Raw genomic sequence first — 23,964 nt, 5'->3', positions numbered from 1 at the left:
TGCTGTGCAGAATGCTGAGCAGTGTGCTGTGCAGAATGCTGAGCAGTGTGCTGTATAGAATGCTGAGCAGTGTGCTGTACAGAATGCGGAGAAGAGTGCTGTACAGAATGGGGAGCAGAGTGCTGTACAGAATGGGGAGCAGAGTGCTGTACAGAATGCTGAGCAGAGTGCTGAGCAGAATGCTGTACAGAATGCTGAGCAGAGTGCTGTACAGAATGCTGAGCAGTGTGCTGTGCTTGATGCGGTGAATGCTGTGCGGGGTGCGGAGCGCGTTGCTGAGGGTGCTGAGGTTGGTGACAGTGAGATGCGTGCTGGTTTGGGTGCTGATGATGGACTACAGTGTGATGTATGTGTGGTGACTGCTGGGACTGCTGTGTGTGGATTGGAGACATGTGGGACATGTGCACTTGTCCCATAGAGTCACCCACAGTTGTGCCAAGATTGCTCGCATGGCTATTTGTCAGGTTATTTTGGCTGCCGTGCTGCTGAGAACTCATTGTGCTACTAGGGGAGTGTTGGTAAGAGCAGGGAGAATGTGTCTGCTGGGAGGATTCTGACTGGAGACTCATCAGTCCTGGAAAAAGACAAAAAAAGGCGAGAATATGGTTATTTCCGAAGGTAGTAAAGACACTTTACTTGTAGAACAGAGTTATAGTTGGACAATACTTTACTGCAAAAGCCCCTTACATAGGAAAGGTTGAACTGTTTTTTAGGACTACAGGAGAGGTGATCAATCACTGATCGTCTGGGTGCAGATATCAGCCAAGCCTGATGATCAGCACTTTAACTATCCGGCCCCAACACTATGCAATGAACAGTGCCAGATGTAATTTGTCAGTTTGCAGTATCAATAGTTGAGTAGCCACAGATTGAGGAATTCTACCTTGCAATATCTAACAGGTGAAATAAAAATGTTTAAAGTAGGGTATGTGTGCCATATATATGGTAACAGGGAGTTTGTGGAGCCTCCGAACCTCAGGTCCTAAACTGGGCATAATATGGAGAAAGGTTTCCCAACCTGTGGCTCTCTAGCTGCTATAAAACTACTACTGCAATGTTGGGAGTTGTAATTCTGCAACAACTGGAGTGCCATAGGTTGGGAAACATTGCGCCATGTTATGCCCAGTACAGGGCCTGAGGTTTGGTAGCGCTATCAGTTTTGCCTGGAGTGTACATATTTAAAGGGGAACTCCACCCCTATACAGCTTATCCTTTAAATAGTGGATAAGATGTCTAGGGCTGGAGAAACCCTTTAAATTCATGTTAAAAGATACTGTTTATTTGCTTTTTGCATCACTATTATTACTTCAATAAGCTGATCCATCTAGAAAATTGATTGAAAAGCAGGATTTATAAAGGAAGCAGAACAATATCACATCCCGTCCACTCCACCTACCTTGGCTTATAGACTGAGCAAATACATTCTTGTATAGGCTTCGAAATGAATCACTGAGATCTTCAAAGTTATACTCGTGGAAAAGTTTTTCTCGCTCTGGTGTGTTGTACTGTGACTGCTGCGGTAATGTTGGAGTGGGTTGCTCAGGATGGCTCGATACCTAGGAGTCAATGAGAAAACATTGTAATAGGTTGAATAACTTGTGCAATCTGATGCTTAAAGGAGTACTCAACCCCTAGACATCTTATCCCCTATCCGAAGGATATGGGATAAGATGTCTGATCACTGGGGTCCCGCAACTGGGGACCCCACTATCTCAGCTGCGGCAACCCAATGCTCTACCAGACGCTCCTCATGATGTCACGCCCTACCCCCCTCAATGCAAGTCTATGGGAGTGGGTGTGAAAGCCGTCACGCCTCCTCCCATAGACTTGCATTGAGGGGGCGGGGCGTGACATGAGAGGGCAGGGCTATGACATAACGAGTTCCCGGCGCCAGTTCCAAACGCTGAGCAGCAGAGTACCCCTTTACTAACACAGGCTGGTCGGTCTTCAAGTTGCACAATTCAGTTTCCCATAGAAAAGAAAAAGATCCCACCCCATCTGCATGAAACTTTACCAGGCCTTCAGTTCTGATAATCGTATGATAAAGCTTTACAACAACCAGAAATGCATTAACATCTAGTGATAATGGGCCTTGTAATACAGGATCACTGACATTTATAGTGTAAACATGTCAGAAGCGCCAAAGACATAAACTCATAAGCGTCAGAGATTTATGTCAAAATGTAAGACGTGAGCTTAGGAAAACATCCCACAGCTCATGAGAAATGTATTCGGAAGCTTGATAGAGCTTCAGTTACTGGATAGAGATTTCATACACTGTGTGTGTCTGCACATAGATAGAAATCAGCAACAACAGTCTAATATTCTGTAGATCCCTGTATATGACGGCAGGCAGCTGTGACCCCCTATATGACGGCAGGGCAGCTGTGACCCCTATATGCCGGCAGGGCAGCTGTGACCCCCTATATGACGGCAGGGCAGCTGTGACCCCCTATATGCCGGCAGGGCAGCTGTGACCCCCTATATGCCGGCAGGGCAGCTGTGACCCCCTATATGCCGGCAGGGCAGCTGTGACCCCCTATATGACGGCAGGGCAGCTGTGACCCCCTATATGACGGCAGGGCAGCTGTGACCCCCTATATGATGGCAGGGCAGCTGTGACCCCCCTATATGACGGTCGGACTACACAAGACTTGAGAACGTGTCCTGAGGTATCTGCACCTAGACGTCTGTTCAGTGCCCCTTCTGCTCAATTTAATGCCTCCTCTTTGCCCATTTGCCATTCGTTGCCTATTTAGGCCCCGTTCCCATGACATTAAATGCTTCTGCTGTACACAATAATGCTCTGTTTACACTACTATCTTAAAGGGGTACTCCACCCCTAGACATCATATGCCCTATCCAAAGGATAAGATGTCTGATTGCGGAGGATGCGTTGCTGGGACCCCCGCCATCTCTGTGCAGCACCCGGCATTCATTTAGAATGCTGGGTGCGGGCGGCGGGGGTCGTGACATCACGGTCAAGCTCCCTCGTGATGTCACGCCACACCCCCTCAATGCAAGTCTATGGGAGGGGGCGTGGTGGCAATCACTCCCTCTCCTATAGACTTGCATTGAGGGGGTTTGGTGTGACATCACAAGGGGCGTGTCTGTGACGTCACTACCTTCGCTGCCTGCACTCAGCGTTCAGAACTAAATTTTCCAAACGCTGGGGCAGCAGAGAACCCCTTTAAGCCTCTGTCACAGATTCTGTCATAAATAAAAAAATAAAATAATAGCGCAGCTTTTAGTGCTATTCTTTCTATGAAAGCAAAGAATTCTGTAGTGGAATTTTATAAAACCATTATAAGTTCACTCCATTACTGCTCTAGACCCCCAGGGATGCAGACACCTTTAGTGCCACAAACCCCCCAGGGATGGAGGTATTAACCCAGGCACTGCACCAGACCACCAGGTATACTGACATTACTCCCTTCACTGTTCTAGACCACCAGGTATACTGACATTACTCCCTGCCCTGCCATAGACCACCAGGTATACTGACATTACTCCCTTCCCTGTTCTAGACCACCAGGTATACTGACATTACTCCCTGCCCTGCCATAGACCACCAGGTATACTGACATTACTCCCTTCCCTGCCATAGACCACCAGGTATAATGTCATTACTCCCTTCCCTGCTCTAGACCACCAGGTATACTGACATTACTCCCTGCCCTGCCATAGACCACAAGGTATACTGACATTACTCCCTTCACTGTTCTAGACCACCAGGTATACTGACATTACTCCCTTCACTGTTCTAGACCACCAGGTATACTGACATTACTCCCTGCCCTGCCATAGACCACAAGGTATACTGACATTACTCCCTTCCCTGTTCTAGGACCACCAGGTATACTGACATTACTCCCTTCCCTGTTCTAGACCACCCATATGCAGACATTACTCCCTTCCCTGCCCTAGACCACCAGGTATACGGACATTACTCCCTTCCCTGCCATAGACCACCAAGTATACTGACATTACTCCCTTCCCTGCCCTAGACCACCAGGTATACTGACATTACTCCCTTCCCTGCCATAGACCACCAGGTATACTGACATTACTCCCTTCCCTGCCCTAGACCACCAGGTATACTGACATTACTCCCTTCCCTGCCATAGACCACCAGGTATACTGACATTACTCCCTTCCCTGCCCTAGACCACCAGGTATACTGACATTACTCCCTTCCCTGCCCTAGACCACCAGGTATACTGACATTACTCCCTTCCCTGCCATAGACCACCAGGTATACTGACATTACTCCCTTCCCTGTTCTAGGACCACCAGGTATACTGACATTACTCCCTTCCCTGCCCTAGACCACCAGGTATACTGACATTACTCCCTTCCCTGCTCTAGACCACCAGGTATACTGACATTACTCCCTTCCCTGCCATAGACCACCAGGTATACTGACATTACTCCCTTCCCTGCCATAGACCACCAGGTATACTGACATTACTCCCTTCCCTGTTCTAGGACCACCAGGTATACTGACATTACTCCCTTCCCTGCCATAGACCACCACGTATACTGACAATACTCCCTTCCCTGTTCTAGGACCACCAGGTATACTGACATTACTCCCTTCCCTGCCATAGACCACCAGGTATACTGACATTACTCCCTTCCCTGCCATAGACCACCAGGTATACTGACATTACTCCCTTCCCTGCCATAGACCACCCATATACTGACATTACTCCCTTCCCTGTTCTAGGACCACCAGGTATACTGACATTACTCCCTTCCCTGCCATAGACCACCAGGTATACTGACATTACTCCCTTCCCTGCCATAGACCACCAGGTATACTGACATTACTCCCTTCCCTGCCCTAGACCACCAGGTATACTGACATTACTCCCTTCCCTGCCATAGACCACCAGGTATACTGACATTACTCCCTTCCCTGCCCTAGACCACCAGGTATACTGACATTACTCCCTTCCCTGCCCTAGACCACCAGGTATACTGACATTACTCCCTTCCCTGCCATAGACCACCAGGTATACTGACATTACTCCCTTCCCTGTTCTAGGACCACCAGGTATACTGACATTACTCCCTTCCCTGCCCTAGACCACCAGGTATACTGACATTACTCCCTTCCCTGCTCTAGACCACCAGGTATACTGACATTACTCCCTTCCCTGCCATAGACCACCAGGTATACTGACATTACTCCCTTCCCTGCCATAGACCACCAGGTATACTGACATTACTCCCTTCCCTGTTCTAGGACCACCAGGTATACTGACATTACTCCCTTCCCTGCCATAGACCACCACGTATACTGACAATACTCCCTTCCCTGTTCTAGGACCACCAGGTATACTGACATTACTCCCTTCCCTGCCATAGACCACCAGGTATACTGACATTACTCCCTTCCCTGCCATAGACCACCAGGTATACTGACATTACTCCCTTCCCTGCCATAGACCACCCATATACTGACATTACTCCCTTCCCTGTTCTAGGACCACCAGGTATACTGACATTACTCCCTTCCCTGCCATAGACCACCAGGTATACTGACATTACTCCCTTCCCTGCCCTAGACTACTGATATTATCCCCTTACTTGCCCTAGACCAAACAAGAAGCTTAACCCCTATCCACAGGATTTACTGGAGTATCCCTTTAATTTTCACACAGCTGGTAAATGTTCACTGGACTACAATAGTTTATTACGGATCCTAACCTTTTCTAGTTACACCCCCGCATTCCATCTTTCAGTCAGAGGTTTGCACCACCTATGTATCTTTTTAGTTTCTCTCAGTGTAGCCCTCTCTCTTATACCTGTATATATATATATATACATATGTGTGTGTTACTTACCGGTGTATAGCTATGTACACTGCCAACACTGTTCAAGTTTAAGGACGCCACGCTCTGGTCAGAAAGGCTGTTGTTAAGGCTACTTCGAGGACTGTCATTGCCGTCCTGGCTTGTGTTGTATAAGGTTACCTAAAATATATATATATTTCAATATTATTAGACAATGGCCCTCATTTACTATTCTAAACCCGAACTCTTTTGTCGGGTTTTTTTGTCGCATCTTTGTCTGCGCCATGTCGCAGACATCGTGCGCCAGTCTGCAACATGATGCAACATTTTTTCCCGACGGACCCGATGTGGATTCTCCCAAACCCGAAAAAGGGGCGTAACCCGACATTTCTGAGCTTTCCCACGTATTTATTAAGGTTTCCAACCCGAATTTGTTGAATTGTTGTGGATTTTTTCCCGACAGCTCAGAGGAGTTGGAAACCAAAACCAACAAAACCCACGTGCGACAAACAGGATGCAACATAATAATAAATACCAGGGGAAAAAAGCAGTCGGGTAAGAAAGCAAGATAGACTTACAACCCGATTTTCTTAGTAAATGAGGGCCAATATCTTCAAAACAATTTTGTAGTAGTTTCATCCCCATATTTCCCAAAACCAATTTAATAGAGTTTTTCCTACTTTAGAAAGTTTGCAGGTGTATGGGATTTGGAAGGAAAGGGACCACAGGCTGCAGACAAAAGCAAGTTCCTTTAAATCAGCCAGCTTGTGGAACTACTACTCCCAGCTGGGAGAGCCGTGGGCTGGTAGTCACTCCCATTATTTAAAATAAAGGGGTACTCCACTGGAAAACATTTTTTTTTTTTTTTTTTTAATCAACTGTTGCCAGAAAGTTAAACAGATTTGTAAATGAATTCTTTTAAAAAAAATTATAATCCTTCCTGTACCTATCAGTTGCTGTATGTTCCAGAGGAAGTTCTTTTCTTTTTGAATTTCCTTTCTGTCTGACCACAGTGCTCTCTGCTGACACCTCTGTCCATTTCAGGAACTGTCCAGAGTAAAAGCAAATCCCCATAGCAAACCTCTCCTTCTCTGGACAGTTCCTAAAATGGACAGAGGAGTCAGCAGAGAGCACTGTGGTCAGACAGAAAAGAAATTTCGCTGGAGCATACAGCAGCTGATAAGTACTGGAAGGATTAAGATTTTTAAGTAGAAGTAATTTATAAATCTGTTTAACTTTCTGGTACCAGTTGATTTAAAAAAATAATGTTTTGCAGGGGAGTACCCCTTTAAGTTCATGCCCTGGTGGATTCCCTACATAGACAAACTAAAAACCCTCATATCTCAGGATCGGAAGGGCAAATCAAGATACTATGAGAAGGTGTGTGATCAAGGCACCATAAGATAATAATGACAGGAAAATGTATTTATTTTTTTTATTTTTTTGGAGCTTGTCTTAAAAGGGGTACCCCGATGCTCAGCATTTGGAACAAACTGTTTCGAATGCTGGAGTCGGGAGCTCGTGATCTCATGCACCGCCCCCTCATTGCAAGTCTATGGGAGGGGGCGTGACGCCCCCTCCCATAGACTTGCATTGAGGGGGCGGGGTGTGATGCCATGAGGGGGCGGGGCTATGACGTCACAAGCTCCCGGCGCCGGCTCCAGTTTGTTCCAAAAGCTGAGCATCGGAGTACCCCTTTAACCTTTAGAAAATAAAACCCCAGCTAGGGTGCTGTTTATAGCAGCCCAATAATATTATAGATCAGTGTTCCCCATTCATGTTTTAGGTGGTCGAGACATGATAAGATTAGCATTTTTGCAACAGCTGGAGAGAGTCTCAGGACGGGGGAACATTGTTATATATTGTGATATCTAACCTGTATCCCGACAGCTGTTCCATAAATACAACTCCTAGCATAGACCATCTGCTCTTACACTTTTCCTTTACACATACAAAGGGTTAAAGAGTTACTGTGATTTGACAAAACTTTTGACATGTCACCCCACGGACTAATGCAGTCAAAGAGTCAGATCTGATTGACATTTGGCTTAGAGCTTGCGGTCTCCGTAGGTCTCAGGAATGAGACCTGGTACGATTTAAACTTTTGATTTGTATGGATGACATGTTAAAAGTTTTTTGAAAGGACAGTAATTCTTTAACCCCTTAAGGACTCAGCCCATTTTCACCTTAAGAACTCAAAATAATTGACATTTATGCACTTTCGTTTTACCCTCTTCACCTTCTAAAAATCATAACGCATAAAATTTTGCACCTACAGGCGCATGTAAGGGCTTGTTTTTTAGCATCACCAATTGTACTTTGTAATGACATCACTTCTTTTATAACACAATATTGGTAAAATTATATTTTGAGATGCACCAAAATTAGAATGTTTAAAATTTTTCTGCATACAGGGCTATATGAGGGCTCATTTTTTGTGCCGTGGTCTGTAGTTCCTATCAGTACCATTTTTTGTTTTGATGGAACATTTTGGCTTTTTATTAATATTTTTATGGTATATGAAGTGACAAAAAATGCGCAATTTTGGACTTTGGTATTTTTTTTTTTTATGTGTACGCAATCGACAGTGCAATTTAGCTATCCTTATATTTTAATAGTTCGGATATTTACGCATATGATTATTTTTATTCTTTATTACATTATTTTATTGAAAAAATGGGAAAAGGGAGGAGATTTAAACTTTTGATGGGGAAGGGGTTAATGAACTTTTATTTTTACACTTTTTTCTTTTTTCTTACCCCCATAGGGGGCTATAACATGAAATTTTCTGATTGCATATACTGATCTATGCTATGCCATAGCATAGCATTGAACAGTGTTACCGGCACTCTGCTGCTGAGCAGGCTTGGAGCAGTAGATCGCCGATGGGACGACAGAGAGGCAGGTGAGGACCCTCTGGTCGTCCGGTAAGCTGATCGGGACATCGCGATTTTGTCGGGATAGTCCCAATCAGCTCCGCTGGGCTGCCGAGATTCTTTCACTTTCGTTTTAGATGCCGGAATCAACTTTGATCACGGAGTCTAAAGGGTTAATGCCGGGTATTGGCCCGATCAGCGGTGCCTGGCATTAGCCATGGGTCCTGGCCGCCTGTAGCAACTGGGACCCATGGTTCTCCGCTGGTGAGAATGGTTTAAACCCGGTAAACGAGACCAGGGCGTACGGGTACGCCATGAGTCCTTAAGTACCAGGACGTCAGGGCATACCTGTACGCCCTGCGTCCTTAACTGGTTAAAGGTGAATCCACCACTAGAGGGATTTACCTAGCTTCCATAAATCAAGTTTATGTTTTTATTTCTGCAAATGAAGAGAAAGCTCATCAAATCCCTTCACAGATCAGTGAAGCAATCTGTCGCACACTTACTTTGTTAGTCACAGTGTTGATAGCCAGATTTGGAGAGGCACTTCCAGAGATTATACAATCCATACCCAAGGAATCGGAGTCTATACTGTATGGTGTAGAGGCCTGAAAGGGAGGAAATAAAAACAGAATATCAACATGACTGCAATTTTTTATCACCCATGAAAGTTCTTAAGGGGATATTCCAGCCCCTAAAAACATATCCCTTTATCCAGGGGATAGAGAAATAGTTGTCTGATCACAAGATGTCCAACCTCTGGGATCCCCCTTGATCCCCAACCCTCCCCATTGTATGAAATACAGCGCTCGGGTATCTCCTTGCTCCCATAAAGGTAAACATAGGAGAATAAAAATTGGTCTTGAATGAGCATTGCTGTATATTTCTCCCAAAATGATTATTTAGACACCACAGTTGCAAAGAATATAAATATATTTAGTGTGTGTGTGTGTATATATATATATATATATATATATATATATATATATATATATATTCACAATGCGTTTCGGCGTTCACTTGCTCACTTACTCAGGTGCAAAAACAGTCCATTTCTGGTGTCCTCTTGAATGAGCATTGCTGTATATTTCTCCCAAAATGATTATTTAGACACCACAGTTGCAAAGAATATAAATATATTTAGTGTATATATATATATATATATATATATATATATATATATATATTCACAACGCGTTTCGGCGTTCACTTGCTTACTTACTCAGGTGCAAAAACAGTCCATTTCTGGTGTCCTCTTTTCAGTAAACATGTCCTACTGTGGCTGCTCCCATAAACAATTAATGAAGCTTGTGCCGACCCCTCGCTCCATGCAGTGAGGAGAGTCAGGACCCAGTTATGGAGATTGCATGGATACTGCTAGGATATGCCATCACCTAATAATCAGTAAGGAAACCCACCAACCAAACCCACCAACTCAGAACTAATGGGCCGCACGGCTGGTGTACTGCTGGGTCCCCTATACAGTGGTCTCTATTAAAGTGAAAGGGGCCACACTGCTAAATTCCTCTCCTGAGAACATACCAATACCTACAGCTTATCATACGGGAGGGCTCTACATTCTATTGTTATAACCTGTACTAGTTTATTATTTCACTAGTAGTAATGCTCTGTGGAGAAGCAACACCACACCTTATCTGATATATGTACAAAATCTATACCTACCCGCTCTCCAGATCGCGGCCTCTTCTTTGGCCGAGCTGGTAGTGCATCCTCCTTTGGATTCGTGTCTATTGCCCAATAGGAACCCTAAAAAAAATTAGCAAAAACAACCAATGCAGTTAATGTCATTCACTGATGGGAAAAGTGAATTTTGCAAGGTTACAGCCCAGTGCATGCAGTAAGGATTTCAGCTTTAGGTTTACCAATTTTTCTTAGGGATGCCCCACTGTTAAACTGTATTCAATATATTGAACCTAAAAAATATGTGTCTTTACTTAGTAGTTAAAAGAATCTCCTACTAAGCAGATCACAAAACATCCCTTCGTCTTGGACCCTCAACGATAGTCTGTAATCTGTGGCTTAACCCCTTAAGGACGGAGCCCATTTTCACCTCTAGGACGAAGCCCTTTTTTGCAAATCTGACCACTGTCACTTTAAACATTAATAACTCTGGAATGCTTTTAGTTATCATTCTGATTCTGAGATAGTTTTTTCGTGACATATTCTACTTTAACTTAGTGGTAAAATTTTGTGGTAACTTGCATCCTTTCTTGGTGAAAAATTCCAAAATTTGATGAAAAAATTAAAAATTTTGCATTTTTCTAACTTTGAAGCTCTCTGCTTGTAAGGAAAATGGATATTCCAAATAATTTTTTTTTGGATTCACATATACAATATGTCTACTTTATGTTTGCATCATAAAATTGACGAGTTTTTACTTTTGGAAGACACCAGAGGGCTTCAAAGTTCAGCAGCAATTTTCCAATTTTTCACAAAATTTTCAAACTCGCAATTTTTCAGGGACCAGTTCAGGTTTAAAGTGGATTTGAAGGGTCTTCATATTAGAAATACCCCATAAATGACCCCATTATAAAAACTGCACCCCCCCCCCCCCAAAGTATTCAAAATGACATTCAGTAAATGTTTTAACCCTTTAGGTGTTTCACAGGAAAAGCAGCAAAGTGAAGGAGAAAATTCAAAATCTTCATTTTTTACACTCGCATGTTCTTGTAGACCCAATTTTTGAATTTTTACAAGGGGTAAAAGGAGAAAATGTATACTTATATTTGTAGCCCAATTTCTCTCGAGTAAGCACATACCTCATATGTCTATGTAAAGTGTTCGGCGGGCGCAGTAGAGGGCTCAGAAGCGAAGGAGCAACAAGGGGATTTTAGAGTACGTTTTTCTGAAATGGTTTTTGGGGGGCATGTCACCTTTAGGAAGCCCCTATGGTGCCAGAACAGCAAAAAAAAAAAAACACATGGCATACCATTTTGGAAACTAGACCCCTTGAGGAACGTAACAAGGGATAAAGTGAGCCTTAATACCCCACAGGTGTTTCACGACTTTTGCATATGTAAAAAAAAAAAAAAAAAAAAAAAAAACACTAAAATGTGGGTTTCCCCCCAAATTTCAAATTTTTGCAAGGGTTAATAGCAGAAAAGACCCCCCAAAATTTGTAACCCCATCTCTTCTGAGTATGGAGGTACCCCATAAGTGGACCTGAAGTGCACTACGGGCGAACTACAATGCTCAGAAGGGAAGGCGTCATATTTGGCTTTTTGAGAGCAAATTTTGCTCGGGGGGCATGTCGCATTTAGGAAGCCCCTATGGTGCCAGAACAGCAAAATAACCCCCACATGGCATACCATTTTGGAAACTAGACCCCTCACAGAATGTAATGAGGGATACAGTGAGCATTTTCCCCCCACTGGTGTCTGACAGATCTTTGGAACAGTGGGCTGTGCAAAATTTTTCATTTTCACGGACCACTGTTCCAAAAATCCGTCAGACACCAGTGGGGTGTAAATTCTCACTGCACCCCTCATTACATTCTGTGAGGGGTGTAGTTTTCAAAATGGGGTCACATGTGGGTTTTTTTGTTTTTTTTTTTGCGTTTGTCAGAACCGCTGTAACAATCAGCCACCTCTGTGCAAATCACCTCAAATGTACATGGCGCACTCTCCCTTCTGGGCCTTGTTGTGCGCCCCCAGAGCACTTTGTGCCCACATATGGGGTATCTCCGTACTCGGGAGAAATTGTGTTACAAATATTGGGGGGGCGTTTTTCCCTTTTACCTCTTGTGAAAATGAAAAGTATAGGGCAACACCAGCATGTTAGTGTAAAATTTTTTATTTTTTTTACACTAACATGCTGGTGTAGACCCCAACTGTTCCTTTTCATAAGGGGTAAAAGGAGAAAAAGCCCCCCAAAATTTGTTAGGCAATTTCTCCCGAGTACGGCGATACCCCATATGTGACCCTATTCTGTTGCCTTGAAATACGACAGGGCTCCAAAGTGAGAGCGCCATGTGCATTTGAGGCCTGAATTAGGGACTTGCATAGGGGTGGACATAGGGGTATTCTACGCCAGTGATTCCCAAACAGGGCGCCTCCAGCTGTTGCTAAACTCCCAGCATGCTTGGACAGTCAATTGCTGTCCAGAAATGCTGGGAGTTTTTGTTTTGCAACAGCTGGAGGCTCCATCTTAGAAACACTGCCGTACAATACGTTTTTCATTTTTATTGGGGAAGGGGGGTGGTGGGGGGGCAGTGTACATGTGTATATGTAATGTTTTACTCTTTATTTTATGTTAGTGTAGTGTAGTGTTTTTAGGTTACATTCACACTGGCAGCAGATTACACTGAGTCTCCCGCTAGGAGTTTGAGCTGCGGCGGAAAATTTGCCGCATCTCAAATTTGCAGCGGGGAACTCACTGTAATCTGCCGCCAGTGTGAATGTAGCCTGTACATTCACACGGGAGGGGGGTCAAAACTACAACTCCCAGCATGCACTGACAGACCATGCATCCTGGGAGTTGTAGTATTGCAACAGCTGGAGGCACACTGGCTGGAAAACCTTGAGTTAGGTTCTATGACCTAACTCAGTATTTTCCAACCAGTGTGCCTCCAGCTGTTGCAAAACTGCAACTCCCAGCATGTACTGATTGCGGAAGGGCATGCTGGGAGATGTAGTTATGCAATGGCTGGAGGCACGCAAGTACAACTCCCAGCATGCCAAGACAGCCTTATGCTGTTGCTGAATGCTGGGAGTTGTAGTTTTGCAAGATTTAGAGGGGTTCAAGTTATAAATCACTGTCCAGTGGTCTCAAAACTGTGGCCCTCCAGATGTTGCAAAACTACAACTCTCAGCATGCCCAGCCAGCAAACTGCTGTCTGGGCATGCTGAGAGTTGTAGTTTTGCAACATCTGGAGGGCTACAGTTTGAAACCACTTAGTGATCTACAACCTGAACCCCTCTAAATATTGCAAAACTACAAGTCCCAGCATGCCCACACAGCAAACAGCTGTCTGGGCATGCTGGGAGTTGTAGTTTTGCAACATCTGGAGGGCCACGGTTTAGAGACCACTGTAAACTGTGGCCCTCCGGATGTTGCTAGGCAACAACTCACCTAGCAGGACCCGGAAGCCGCCGCCGCCGCACGTGGGGGATCCCCGCATGGAGGATCGCGATCCGGGATCCAGGTAGGGACCTTCGGCGCCGACCCTCCCTGGACGGTTCCCCCGTTTTGCCCGGACACCGATAGGTGGGCAAAGCGGGGGAACCGAACTTTAACCCCCCCTCCCCCGGTCTGCTATCGGTCGGTCGCTCGGCCGACCAATAGCAGGGTTAGGAGGGGTGGCAACCCTGCCACCAAACTCCTATCCCTTTAGGAGGATCGAGGGTGTCTCGGACACCTACGATCCCTCTTATTTTCCGGGTCACCAGTGACCCGTATGACCCGGAATCGCGCAGATCGCAGGTCTGAATTGACCTGCGATTTGCGCGCATCGCGGTCATGGGGGGGTTTCAGGACCCCCCTCGGCGATGTGCCGGGATGCCTGCTGTTAGATAACAGCAGTCATCCCGGCCCGATCACCGCTACCGGTGACGCGGCACTCCCGGAACCCCGCGACGTACATGTACGTCGCCGCGCGCCAAGTGACACTTCGCGGCGCCGTACATGTACGTCGCTCGTCGTGAAGGGGTTAAAGGGGTACTCCGGTGAAAACTTTTTTTTTTTTTTTTTTAAATCAACTGGTGCCAGAAAGTTAAACAGATTTGTAAATGACTTCTATTAAAAAATCTTAACCCTTCCAGTACTTATTAGCTGCTGAATATTACAGAGGAAATTATTTTCTTTTTTTGAACACAGTGCTCTCTGCTGACATCTCTGTCCGTTTTAGGACAGTTCTTAAAATGGACAGAGGTGTCAGCAGAGAGTACTGTGGTCATGATGTCAGCAGAGGGCACTGTGTACACCCGTCCAATTTAAATAAATGGTGTTTCTTCGTAATGCAGGAGAGGACAAGGTCCTCCAGAACAAGAGTTGGTCTTTGGAATCAGTCTACATTCCAGTCAAGAGATGACGATTCTCAATAGGAGACCAACCTACCGATAAAGTCAGAATTCCAAAATGTATGACAAAGGGTATTCTAATTGGAAAACACCTTTTTTTAAAAGATTAAAGGGGTACTCCCGTGGAAAACATTTATTTATTTATTTTTATTTTTTTGGGGGAAAAAATCAACTGGCTCCAGAAAGTTAAACAGATTTGTAAATTACTTCTATTAAAATATCTTAATCCTTCCAATAGTTATTAGCTTCTGAAGTTGAGTTGTTGTTTTCTGTCTAACTGCTCTCTGATGACTCACGTCCCGGGAGCTGTGCAGTTCCTATGGGGATATTCTCCCATCATGCACAGCTCCCGGAACGTGACATCATCAATCATTGAGCAGTTAGACAGAAAACTTCAGAAGCTAATAACTATTGGAAGGATTAAGATTTTTTCATAGAAGTAATTTACAAATCTGTTTAACTTTCCGGAGCCAGTTGAATATATATATATATAAAAAGGTTTTGCCTGGAATACCCCTTTAATCCTTCCAGTACTTTTTAGGGGCTGTATATTACAGAGGAAATGCTTTAATTTTTGGATTTCTCTTCTGTCACAACCACAGTGCTCTCTGCTGACATCTGCTGTCCATTTTAGGAAATATCCAGAGCAGCATATATTTGCTATGGGGATTTTCTCCTGCTCTGGACAGTTCCTAAAATGGACAGCACAGGTCAGCAGAGAGCACTGTGGTCGTGACAGATGAGAAATCCAAAAATTAAAGCATTTCCTCTGTAGTATACAGCCCCTAAAATGTTCTGGAAAAATTAAGATTTTTTAATAGAAGTAATTTACAAATCTGTTTAACTTTCTGGCACCAGTTGATTAACCCCTTAAGGACTCAGCCCATTTTGGCCTTAAGGACTCAGACAATTTAATTTTTACGTTTTCATTTTTTCCTCCTCGCCTTCTAAAAATCATAACTCTTTTATATTTTCATCCACAGACTAGTATGAGGGCTTGTTTTTCGCGCGACCAGTTGTCCTTTGTAATGACATCACTCATTATATCATAAAATGTATGGCGCAACCAAAAAACACTATTTTTGTGGGGAAATTAAAATGAAAAACGCAATTTTGCTAATTTTGGAAGGTTTTGTTTTCACGCCGTACAATTTATGGTAAAAATGACATGTGTTATTTATTCTGAGGGTCAATACGATTAAAATGATACCCATTATTATATACTTTTATATTATTGTTGCGCTTAAAAAAAAATCTAAAACTTTTTAACCAAATTTGTACGTTTATAATCCCTTTATTTTGATGACCTCTAACTTTTTTATTTTTCCGTATAAGCGGCGGTATGGGGGCTCATTTTTTGCGCCATGATCTGTACTTTTTTTTGATACCACATTTGCATATAAAAAACTTTTAATACATTTTTTATAATTTTTTTTTTAATAAAATGTATTAAAAAAGTAGGAATTTTGGACTTTTTTTATTTTTTTTCGTTCACGCCGTTCACCGTACGGGATCATTAACATTTTATTTTAATAGTTCGGACATTTACGCACGCAGCGATACCAAATATGTCTATAAAAATGTTTTTTACGCTTTTTGGGGGTAAAATAGGAAAAAACGGACGTTTTACTTTTTTATTGGGGGAGGGGATTTTTCACTTTTTTTTTACTTTTACATTTTTTTTTACACTTGAATAGTCCCCATAGGGGACTATTCATAGCAATACCATGATTGCTAATACTGATCTGTTCTATGTATAGGACATAGAACAGATCAGTATTATCGGTCATCTCCTGCTCTGGTCTGCTCGATCACAGACCAGAGCAGGAGACGCCGGGAGCTGCACGGAGGAAGGAGAGGGGACCTCCGTGCGGCGTTCTGAATGATCGGATCCCCGCAGCAGCGCTGCGGGCGATCCGATTGTTCATTTAAATCGCGAACTGCCGCAGATGCCGGGATCTGTATTGATCCCGGCACCTGAGGGGTTAATGGCGGACGCCCGCGAGATCGCGGGCGTCGGCCATTGCCGGCGGGTCACTGGCTGCGATCAGCAGCCGGGATCAGCCGCGCATGACACGGGCATCGCTCCGATGCCCGCGGTTATGCTTAGGACGTAAATGTACGTCCTGGTGCGTTAAGTACCACCTCACCAGGACGTACATTTACGTCCTGCGTCCTTAAGGGGTTAAGTTTTCCACCGGAGTACCCCTTTAAGATGAAGTTATGACATTTACTTAGGCAGTATGGTGCCACCTGGTGTTCAAGTTGTATAGCAATGTGCATGGCCCCTGAATGAGCCGAATGCTGGAGGACATCATATTGGACGCTATATTGTCTACTGTAGTCTTTCCCAACCAGTGTGCCTCCAACTGTTGCAAATCTACAACTCCCAGCATGCCCGGACAGCCAAAGGCTGTCCGGGCATGCTGGAAGTTGTAGATTTGCAACAGCTGGAGGCACACTGGCCTATTGATTATTTACCTACAGCAAGAAGGAGACCTGAGGTGTGGCAGTGACAAGTATTGGAGAGAGCAATGATGAGAAGAGGATACCCTTTTATCAGGGGATGACTCCGCTTACGGGTTATGTGGACGATGTCCTTCAAGTGGGCAAGACCCTGGGGCTGCTGACCCTGTATTATTCTACATGTATGTCGTGTGCCCCTGTATGTCATCCAGGGTAATCCCTTCGTTATTTGCCATTTGCCCCACCAATCTCTGCTTACAACTTGGAAGGCTAAGAAATATGGCAAGCAAGGATGGGGACTGACATGCTGTAAAGCATATCTATATATTCTGATAAGCGGGAATCCACCTACGCTTTCTTCGCTGTCGGTGTTTGCCTCTTCTGTGACTGCACGTATATGTGTGCGTGTACTATATATCTATATAGCAAAAACAAAAAGAAAAAATAGCCAGCACATCTACCTAATACACAGGTGCACGCTGCTGTGGGAAATACAAAGTATACAAAAAAGAAGGTTGCAGCAGCACTGTTTGTCAAAAAAAAATGGAGACTCTTAGCGCATGAGACTCTTAACGGGTCCCCCATCCATTTTTTTTGACCCAGAGTGCTGCTGCAACCTTCTTTTTTGTATACTTTGTATTTGCCACAGAATTCTCCCCAGAAGGGAAGAGAACCCATCTGCAGACAGCTGTTTCGGGGTGCTTGCCCCTCGTCAGTACAGAGCAGGGTGTTCTGGCTTGGCAAACTTACTTTGCATACTTCTTACCCAGAAAGCCCATGGAGTGTTAAAGGCCTTTTTGAATCTTTGTTTTACACCGGAAGCGGTGCCTCTCCCTGAGGAAAATACTCGTCCCTTTTAGCTAGTCGCTACAGGTCTCTCATCCTCAGCCCGAACACCCTGCTCTTTACTGAAGAGGGGCAAGCACCCCAAAACAGCTGTCTGCAGATGGGTTTTCTTCCCTTCTGGGGAGAATTCTGACTTGGCATTAATCCCAATCAGCTTCTGAGACTTTGTAACCAGAGCTAGAGCTGACCAAAGAGCACGCTACCTTATATGGTGGTGTGATGAGAAACTTACTTTGCATACTTCTTACCCAGAAAGCCCGCGGAGTGCTAAAGGCCTTTTTGAATCTCCGTTTTACACCGGAAGCGGTGCCTCTCCCTGAGGAAAATGCTTGTCCCTTTTAGTTATCTATATATATATATACAGCCAGGCATATATTAGTAGAGGCTGTAGTACTGTAGTGGCCAATTACATCAATGGGTTGCTATGTATTGAAGCACACAAGAGGTTCTATAGTGAAAGAGATCTTTGTAGCCAAGAGAGGAGGATCCCCTCCTATAAACAGAGAATTTTTTTAGGAGTCAATAACGGGTTTTCTAAACTGGACAAGCCCTTTAATGCCATCCATGTATGTATAATGCAATCACACTGGTGGTCTGAACCCATATACTGCCCCCATCTCAGCCTTTGTAAAACCATAGAAAAAGGCTTTTTTGGCCTCCAAAATAACCCCGCCATATTACAATGACTACCGTATTTTTCGCCGTATAAGACGCACTTTTTCTTCCCCAAAACGTGGGGGGAAAAGTTGGTGCGTCTCATACGGCGAATATACGCCCGAGGCTGCTGCGGGCGAGAGCGGGAAGTCAGCGGTAAGTACAGAGGCTGCGGCGGTGCGGTACAGTGCTGATTACCCGCTCCCCACCCGCAGCAGCCTCATGACCGCCGGTGAATTTTTCACCTCACACCGGCTATGTTTATTGCCCTACGCCTGGAACATACAGTTCCGAGCGCCGGGCAAGTGAATTACTAATAACTGTATACTAAAATCCAGGGTGCCTCCAGCTGTTGTGAAACTACAACTCCCAGCATGCCCGGACCGGCAAAGGCTGTCCGGGCATGCTAGTAGTTGTAGTTTCACAACAGCTGGAGGCCCCCTGGTTTTCAATATACAGTATTAGTTTTTACCTGCTCTGGCAGGCCCCCGCCTGCAGCCGCACACAGGAGCCGGCCCGGGCAGATAAAATCATAGGTTCGTAATCTTCAGCGTTACGGTCACCGCTCCTCCGGTCCCGGCACCTACTGCTATGGTCCATAGGCCATAGCAGTAGATTGTGACACCGGGCCAGAAAAGCAGTGACCGGAACACTGTGGGGGCAGAAGTACAGACATACAGCCTCCAGCCATACACTGTATATGGCTGGAAGCTGTATGTCTGTGGGGGGGGGGCTGCCCACCATTGTGGGGGAACTATACTGCCAACTATTGTGGGGGGACTATACTGCCAACCATTGTGGGGGAACTATACTGACAACCATTGTGGAGGGGGGGGGGCTGCCTACCATTGTGGGGGAACTATACTGCCAACTATTGTTGGGGGGGGGGGAGCTGCCAGTGCCTACCATTGTGGGGGAACTATACTGCCAACTATTGTGGGGGAACTATACTGCCAACCATTGTGGGGGGGGAGGGGGGAGGAGCTGCCTACCATTGTGGGGAAACTATACTGCCAACTATTGTGGGGAAACTATACTGCCAACCATTGTGGGGAAACTATACTGCCAACCATTGTGGGGGGGAGGAGCTGCCTACCATTGTGGGGAAACTATACTGCCAACTATTGTGGGGAAACTATACTGCCAACCATTGTGGGGAAACTATACTGCCAACCATTGTGGGGGGGGGGGGGAGGAGCTGCCTACATTTGTGGGGGAACTATACTGCCAACTATTGTGGGGAAACTATACTGCCAACCATTGTGGGGAAACTATACTGCCAACTATTGTGGGGGAACTATACTGCCAACCATTGTGGGGGGAGGGGGGAGGAGCTGCCTACCATTGTGGGGAAACTATACTGCCAACCATTGTGGGGAAACTATACTGCCAACCATTGTGGGGAAACTATACTGCCAACCATTGTGGGGGAACTATACTGCCAACCATTGTGTGTGGGGGGGGGGGGGGGGGGAGGGGGAGGAGCTGCCTACATTTGTGGGGGAACTATACTGCCAACCATTGTGGGGGAACTATACTGCCAACCATTGTGGGGGAACTATACTGCCAACTATTGTGGGGGAACTATACTGCCAACTATTGTGGGGGAACTATACTGCCAACTATTGTGGGGGAACTATACTGCCAACTATTGTGGGGGAACTATACTGCCAACCATTGTGGGGGGGAGGGGGGAGGAGCTGCCTACCATTGTGGGGGAACTATACTGCCAACCATTGTGGAGGAACTATACTGCCAACCATTGTGGGGGGGAGGGGGGAGGAGCTGCCTACCATTGTGGGGAAACTATACTGCCAACTATTGTGGGGAAACTATACTGCCAACCATTGTGGGGAAACTAAACTGCCAACCATTGTGGGGAAACTATACTGCCAACCATTGTGGGGGAACTATACTGCCAACCATTGTGGGGGGGGGGGGAGGGGGGAGGAGCTGCCTACATTTGTGGGGGAACTATACTGCCAACTATTGTGGGGAAACTATACTGCCAACTATTGTGGGGAAACTATACTGCCAACCATTGTGGGGAAACTATACTGCCAACTATTGTGGGGGAACTATACTGCCAACCATTGTGGGGGGGAGGGGGGGAGGAGCTGCCTATCATTGTGGGGAAACTATACTGCCAACTATTGTGGGGAAACTATACTGCCAACCATTGTGGGGAAACTATACTGCCAACCATTGTGGGGAAACTATACTGCCAACCATTGTGGGGAAACTATACTGCCAACCATTGTGGGGAAACTATACTGGCAACCATTGTGGGGAAACTATACTGCCAACCATTGTGGGGGAACTATACTGCCAACCATTGTGGGGGGGGGGGGGGAGGGGGAGGAGCTGCCTACATTTGTGGGGGAACTATACTGTCAACCATTGTGGGGGAACTATACTGCCAACCATTGTGGGGGAACTATACTGCCAACTATTGTGGGGGAACTATACTGCCAACTATTGTGGGGGAACTATACTGCCAACTATTGTGGGGGAACTATACTGCCAACTATTGTGGGGGAACTATACTGCCAACTATTGTGGGGGTACTATATTGCCAACTATTGTGGGGGAACTATACTGCCAACCATTGTGGGGGAACTATACTGCCAACCATTGTGGGGGAACTATACTGCCAACCATTGTGGGGGAACTATACTGCCAACCATTGTGGGGGGGGAGGAGCTGCCTACCATTGTGGGGAAACTATACTGCCAACCATTGTCGGGAAACTATACTGCCAACCATTGTGGGGGAACTATATTGCCAACTATTGTGGGGGAACTATACTGCCAACTATTGTGGGGGAACTATACTGCCAACTATTGTGGGGGAACTATACTGCCAACCATTGTGGGGGGGGGGAGGGGGGAGGAGCTGCCTACCATTGTGGGGGAACTATACTGCCAACCATTGTGGGGGAACTATACTGCCAACCATTGTGGGGGAACTATACTGCCAACCATTGTGGGGGGGAGGAGCTGCCTACCATTGTGGGGGGAACTATACTGCCAACTATTGTGGGGGGGAGGAGCTGCCTACCATTGTGGGGGAACTATACTGCCAACTATTGTGGGGGGGGAGGAGCTGCCTACCATTGTGGGGGAACTATACTGCCAACTATTGTGGGGGAACTAAACTGCCAACTATTGTGGGGGAACTATACTGCCAACTATTGTGGGGGAACTATACTGCCAACTATTGTGGGGGAACTATACTGATATAAAATATTTTACTACAGTATTTGGTTCAGAATCTTTTTTTTATAGATTTTCCTCCTTTAAAATTAGGTGCGTCTTATATGCCGGAGTGTCTTATATGGCGAAAAATACGGTATACACTGAAGGCCTGTGAACATTACCTTTCCAGGGTCATCCTTGGATCGAGGCACTTTCAAAAAGCACTTATTCAATGACAGGTTGTGTCGTATAGAATTCTGCGGAGAAAAAGAAGAAAAATAATAATGATTCAGCAGTCTGCTGTGACAAGGCAGAATTATAAGAGGATCCGTCACGTTCTGCACTGGGAAAGAAGTTTCTACTGACACAGCATTTTACCTTAAAGGGGTTATCCCAAGGTTATAATCTGTCACCCATCCACAAGATATGTGACAAGTATCTAATGGGTGGGGGTCTAACTTATGGGACCTTTAATGGGCATGACAACAGAAACCCACTAAATAAATAGACTGTCAGCGCCCATGCTCAGCCACCGCTCCATACACTATTTTTAAAAGTAAATAAAGCAGCAGACAAGCATGTGCACTGTCATTCCACTGACTCTGGGGGTCAAGGAACCCCCAATGTCCTGATCGGTGAAGGTCCCAGTTCTTGCACTCCCACCGATCAGTGACTTATGACCTATGTCCTGTGGATACGTGATATGTTTAAAGGGGTACTCCGGTGGAACACATTTTTTTTATTTTTATTTTTTTTAAATCAACTGGTGCCAGAAAGTTAAACACATTTGTAAATTACTTCTATTAAAAAAATCTTAATCCTTCCAGGACTTATTAGCTGCTGAATACTACAGAGGAAATTATTTTCTTTTGGAACACAGAGCTCTCTGCTGACATCTCTGTCCATTTTAAGAACTGTCCAGAGAGATGTCAGCAGAGAGCACTGTGTTCCAAAAAGAAAATAATTTCCTCTGTAGTATTCAGCAACTAATAAGTACTGAAAGGAATAAGATTTTTTAATAGAAGTAATTTACAAATCTGTTTAACTTTCTGACACCAGCTGATTAAAAAGAAAAAAGAAAAAAAAAGTTCAGGGGTACTCCACTGGAAATTATTATTTTTTTTTTAATTAACTGGTGCCAGAAAGTTAAACAGATTTGTAAATTTCTTCTATATAAAAATATTAAATCTTCCAGTATTTATCAGCTGCTGTATGTTCCAGAGGAAGTGGTTTTCTTTTTTTAAATCCTTTCTGCCTGACCACAGTGCTCTCTGCTGACACCTCTGTTCATTTTAGGAACTGTCAAGAGTAGAAGCAAATCCCCATAGCAAACCTCTCCAGCTCTGGACAGTTCCTAAAATGGACAGAGGTGTCAGCAGAGAGCACTGTGGTCAGAAAGGAAATTCAAAAAGAAAACAACTTCCTCTGGAACATACAGCAGCTGATAAGTACTGGAAGGATTAAGATTTTTTAATAGAAGTAATTTACAAATCTATTTATTTTTCTGCCACAAGTTGAATAAAAAAAATGGTTTCCCAGAGGAGTACTCCTTTAAGTCTTGGTATAGCCCCTTTAAAGGCACCACTCTGCAATAGATCTTCATTAAATTCTCATATTTTGTTTCTACAGCTTCTATGCATCTCCATGGTAACAGACTACAGACAAACCATGTGTAGTCTGATCCTGCAATTATAACCATCTATCTGTCCTCTACTTCTGGCCAGCCTACCAAATTTATGTCAGGAAAGTATGAGCCTGACAGACCGCTGGATTACACTATACAGGATTTTCTCTGCAGTCTGCATAGTAGCTGTAGAAACAAAAAAGGTAATCTTTAATGAAGACCTATTGCAAAGTTATTTCATTCACTCACTTTCATTCCCTGTGAAAAGTCAGCTCATTTGCATCCTGTGTTTACAAAACAGACTTGCAGTTCACTGGTAGATCAAATTACATGCTGCCCATACAAATGTATGAAGAGGAGAGGGGTGAGTTTACAAATCAGAAGCAGAGGCACAGATAGACAGATTAGACTGTTCACTACTGCTTTATAATGTCCTTCATACTGCTGCTGCTTCTTAAGGTA

At 44.8% G+C, this 23,964-nt stretch overlaps 1 protein-coding gene across 1 annotated transcript in view; it reads right to left on the bottom strand.

The window, feature by feature from the left end:
• FOXJ3 (forkhead box J3) overlaps positions 1–23,964 on the bottom strand; it is a gene marked incomplete in the record, with an annotated part of 128,513 nt that overhangs the window by 25,694 nt on the left and 78,855 nt on the right. The window contains 6 exon segments of the mRNA XM_056544668.1: positions 204–574; positions 1,397–1,556; positions 5,853–5,981; positions 9,184–9,285; positions 10,361–10,444; positions 22,061–22,135. Coding sequence (XP_056400643.1) covers positions 204–574; positions 1,397–1,556; positions 5,853–5,981; positions 9,184–9,285; positions 10,361–10,444; positions 22,061–22,135 — 921 coding nt within the window.

Source organism: Hyla sarda, chromosome 10, assembly GCF_029499605.1.
Source record: "Hyla sarda isolate aHylSar1 chromosome 10, aHylSar1.hap1, whole genome shotgun sequence".
Taxonomy (NCBI): domain Eukaryota; kingdom Metazoa; phylum Chordata; class Amphibia; order Anura; family Hylidae; genus Hyla; species Hyla sarda.
This window is presented reverse-complemented; position numbering and strand designations above follow the sequence as displayed.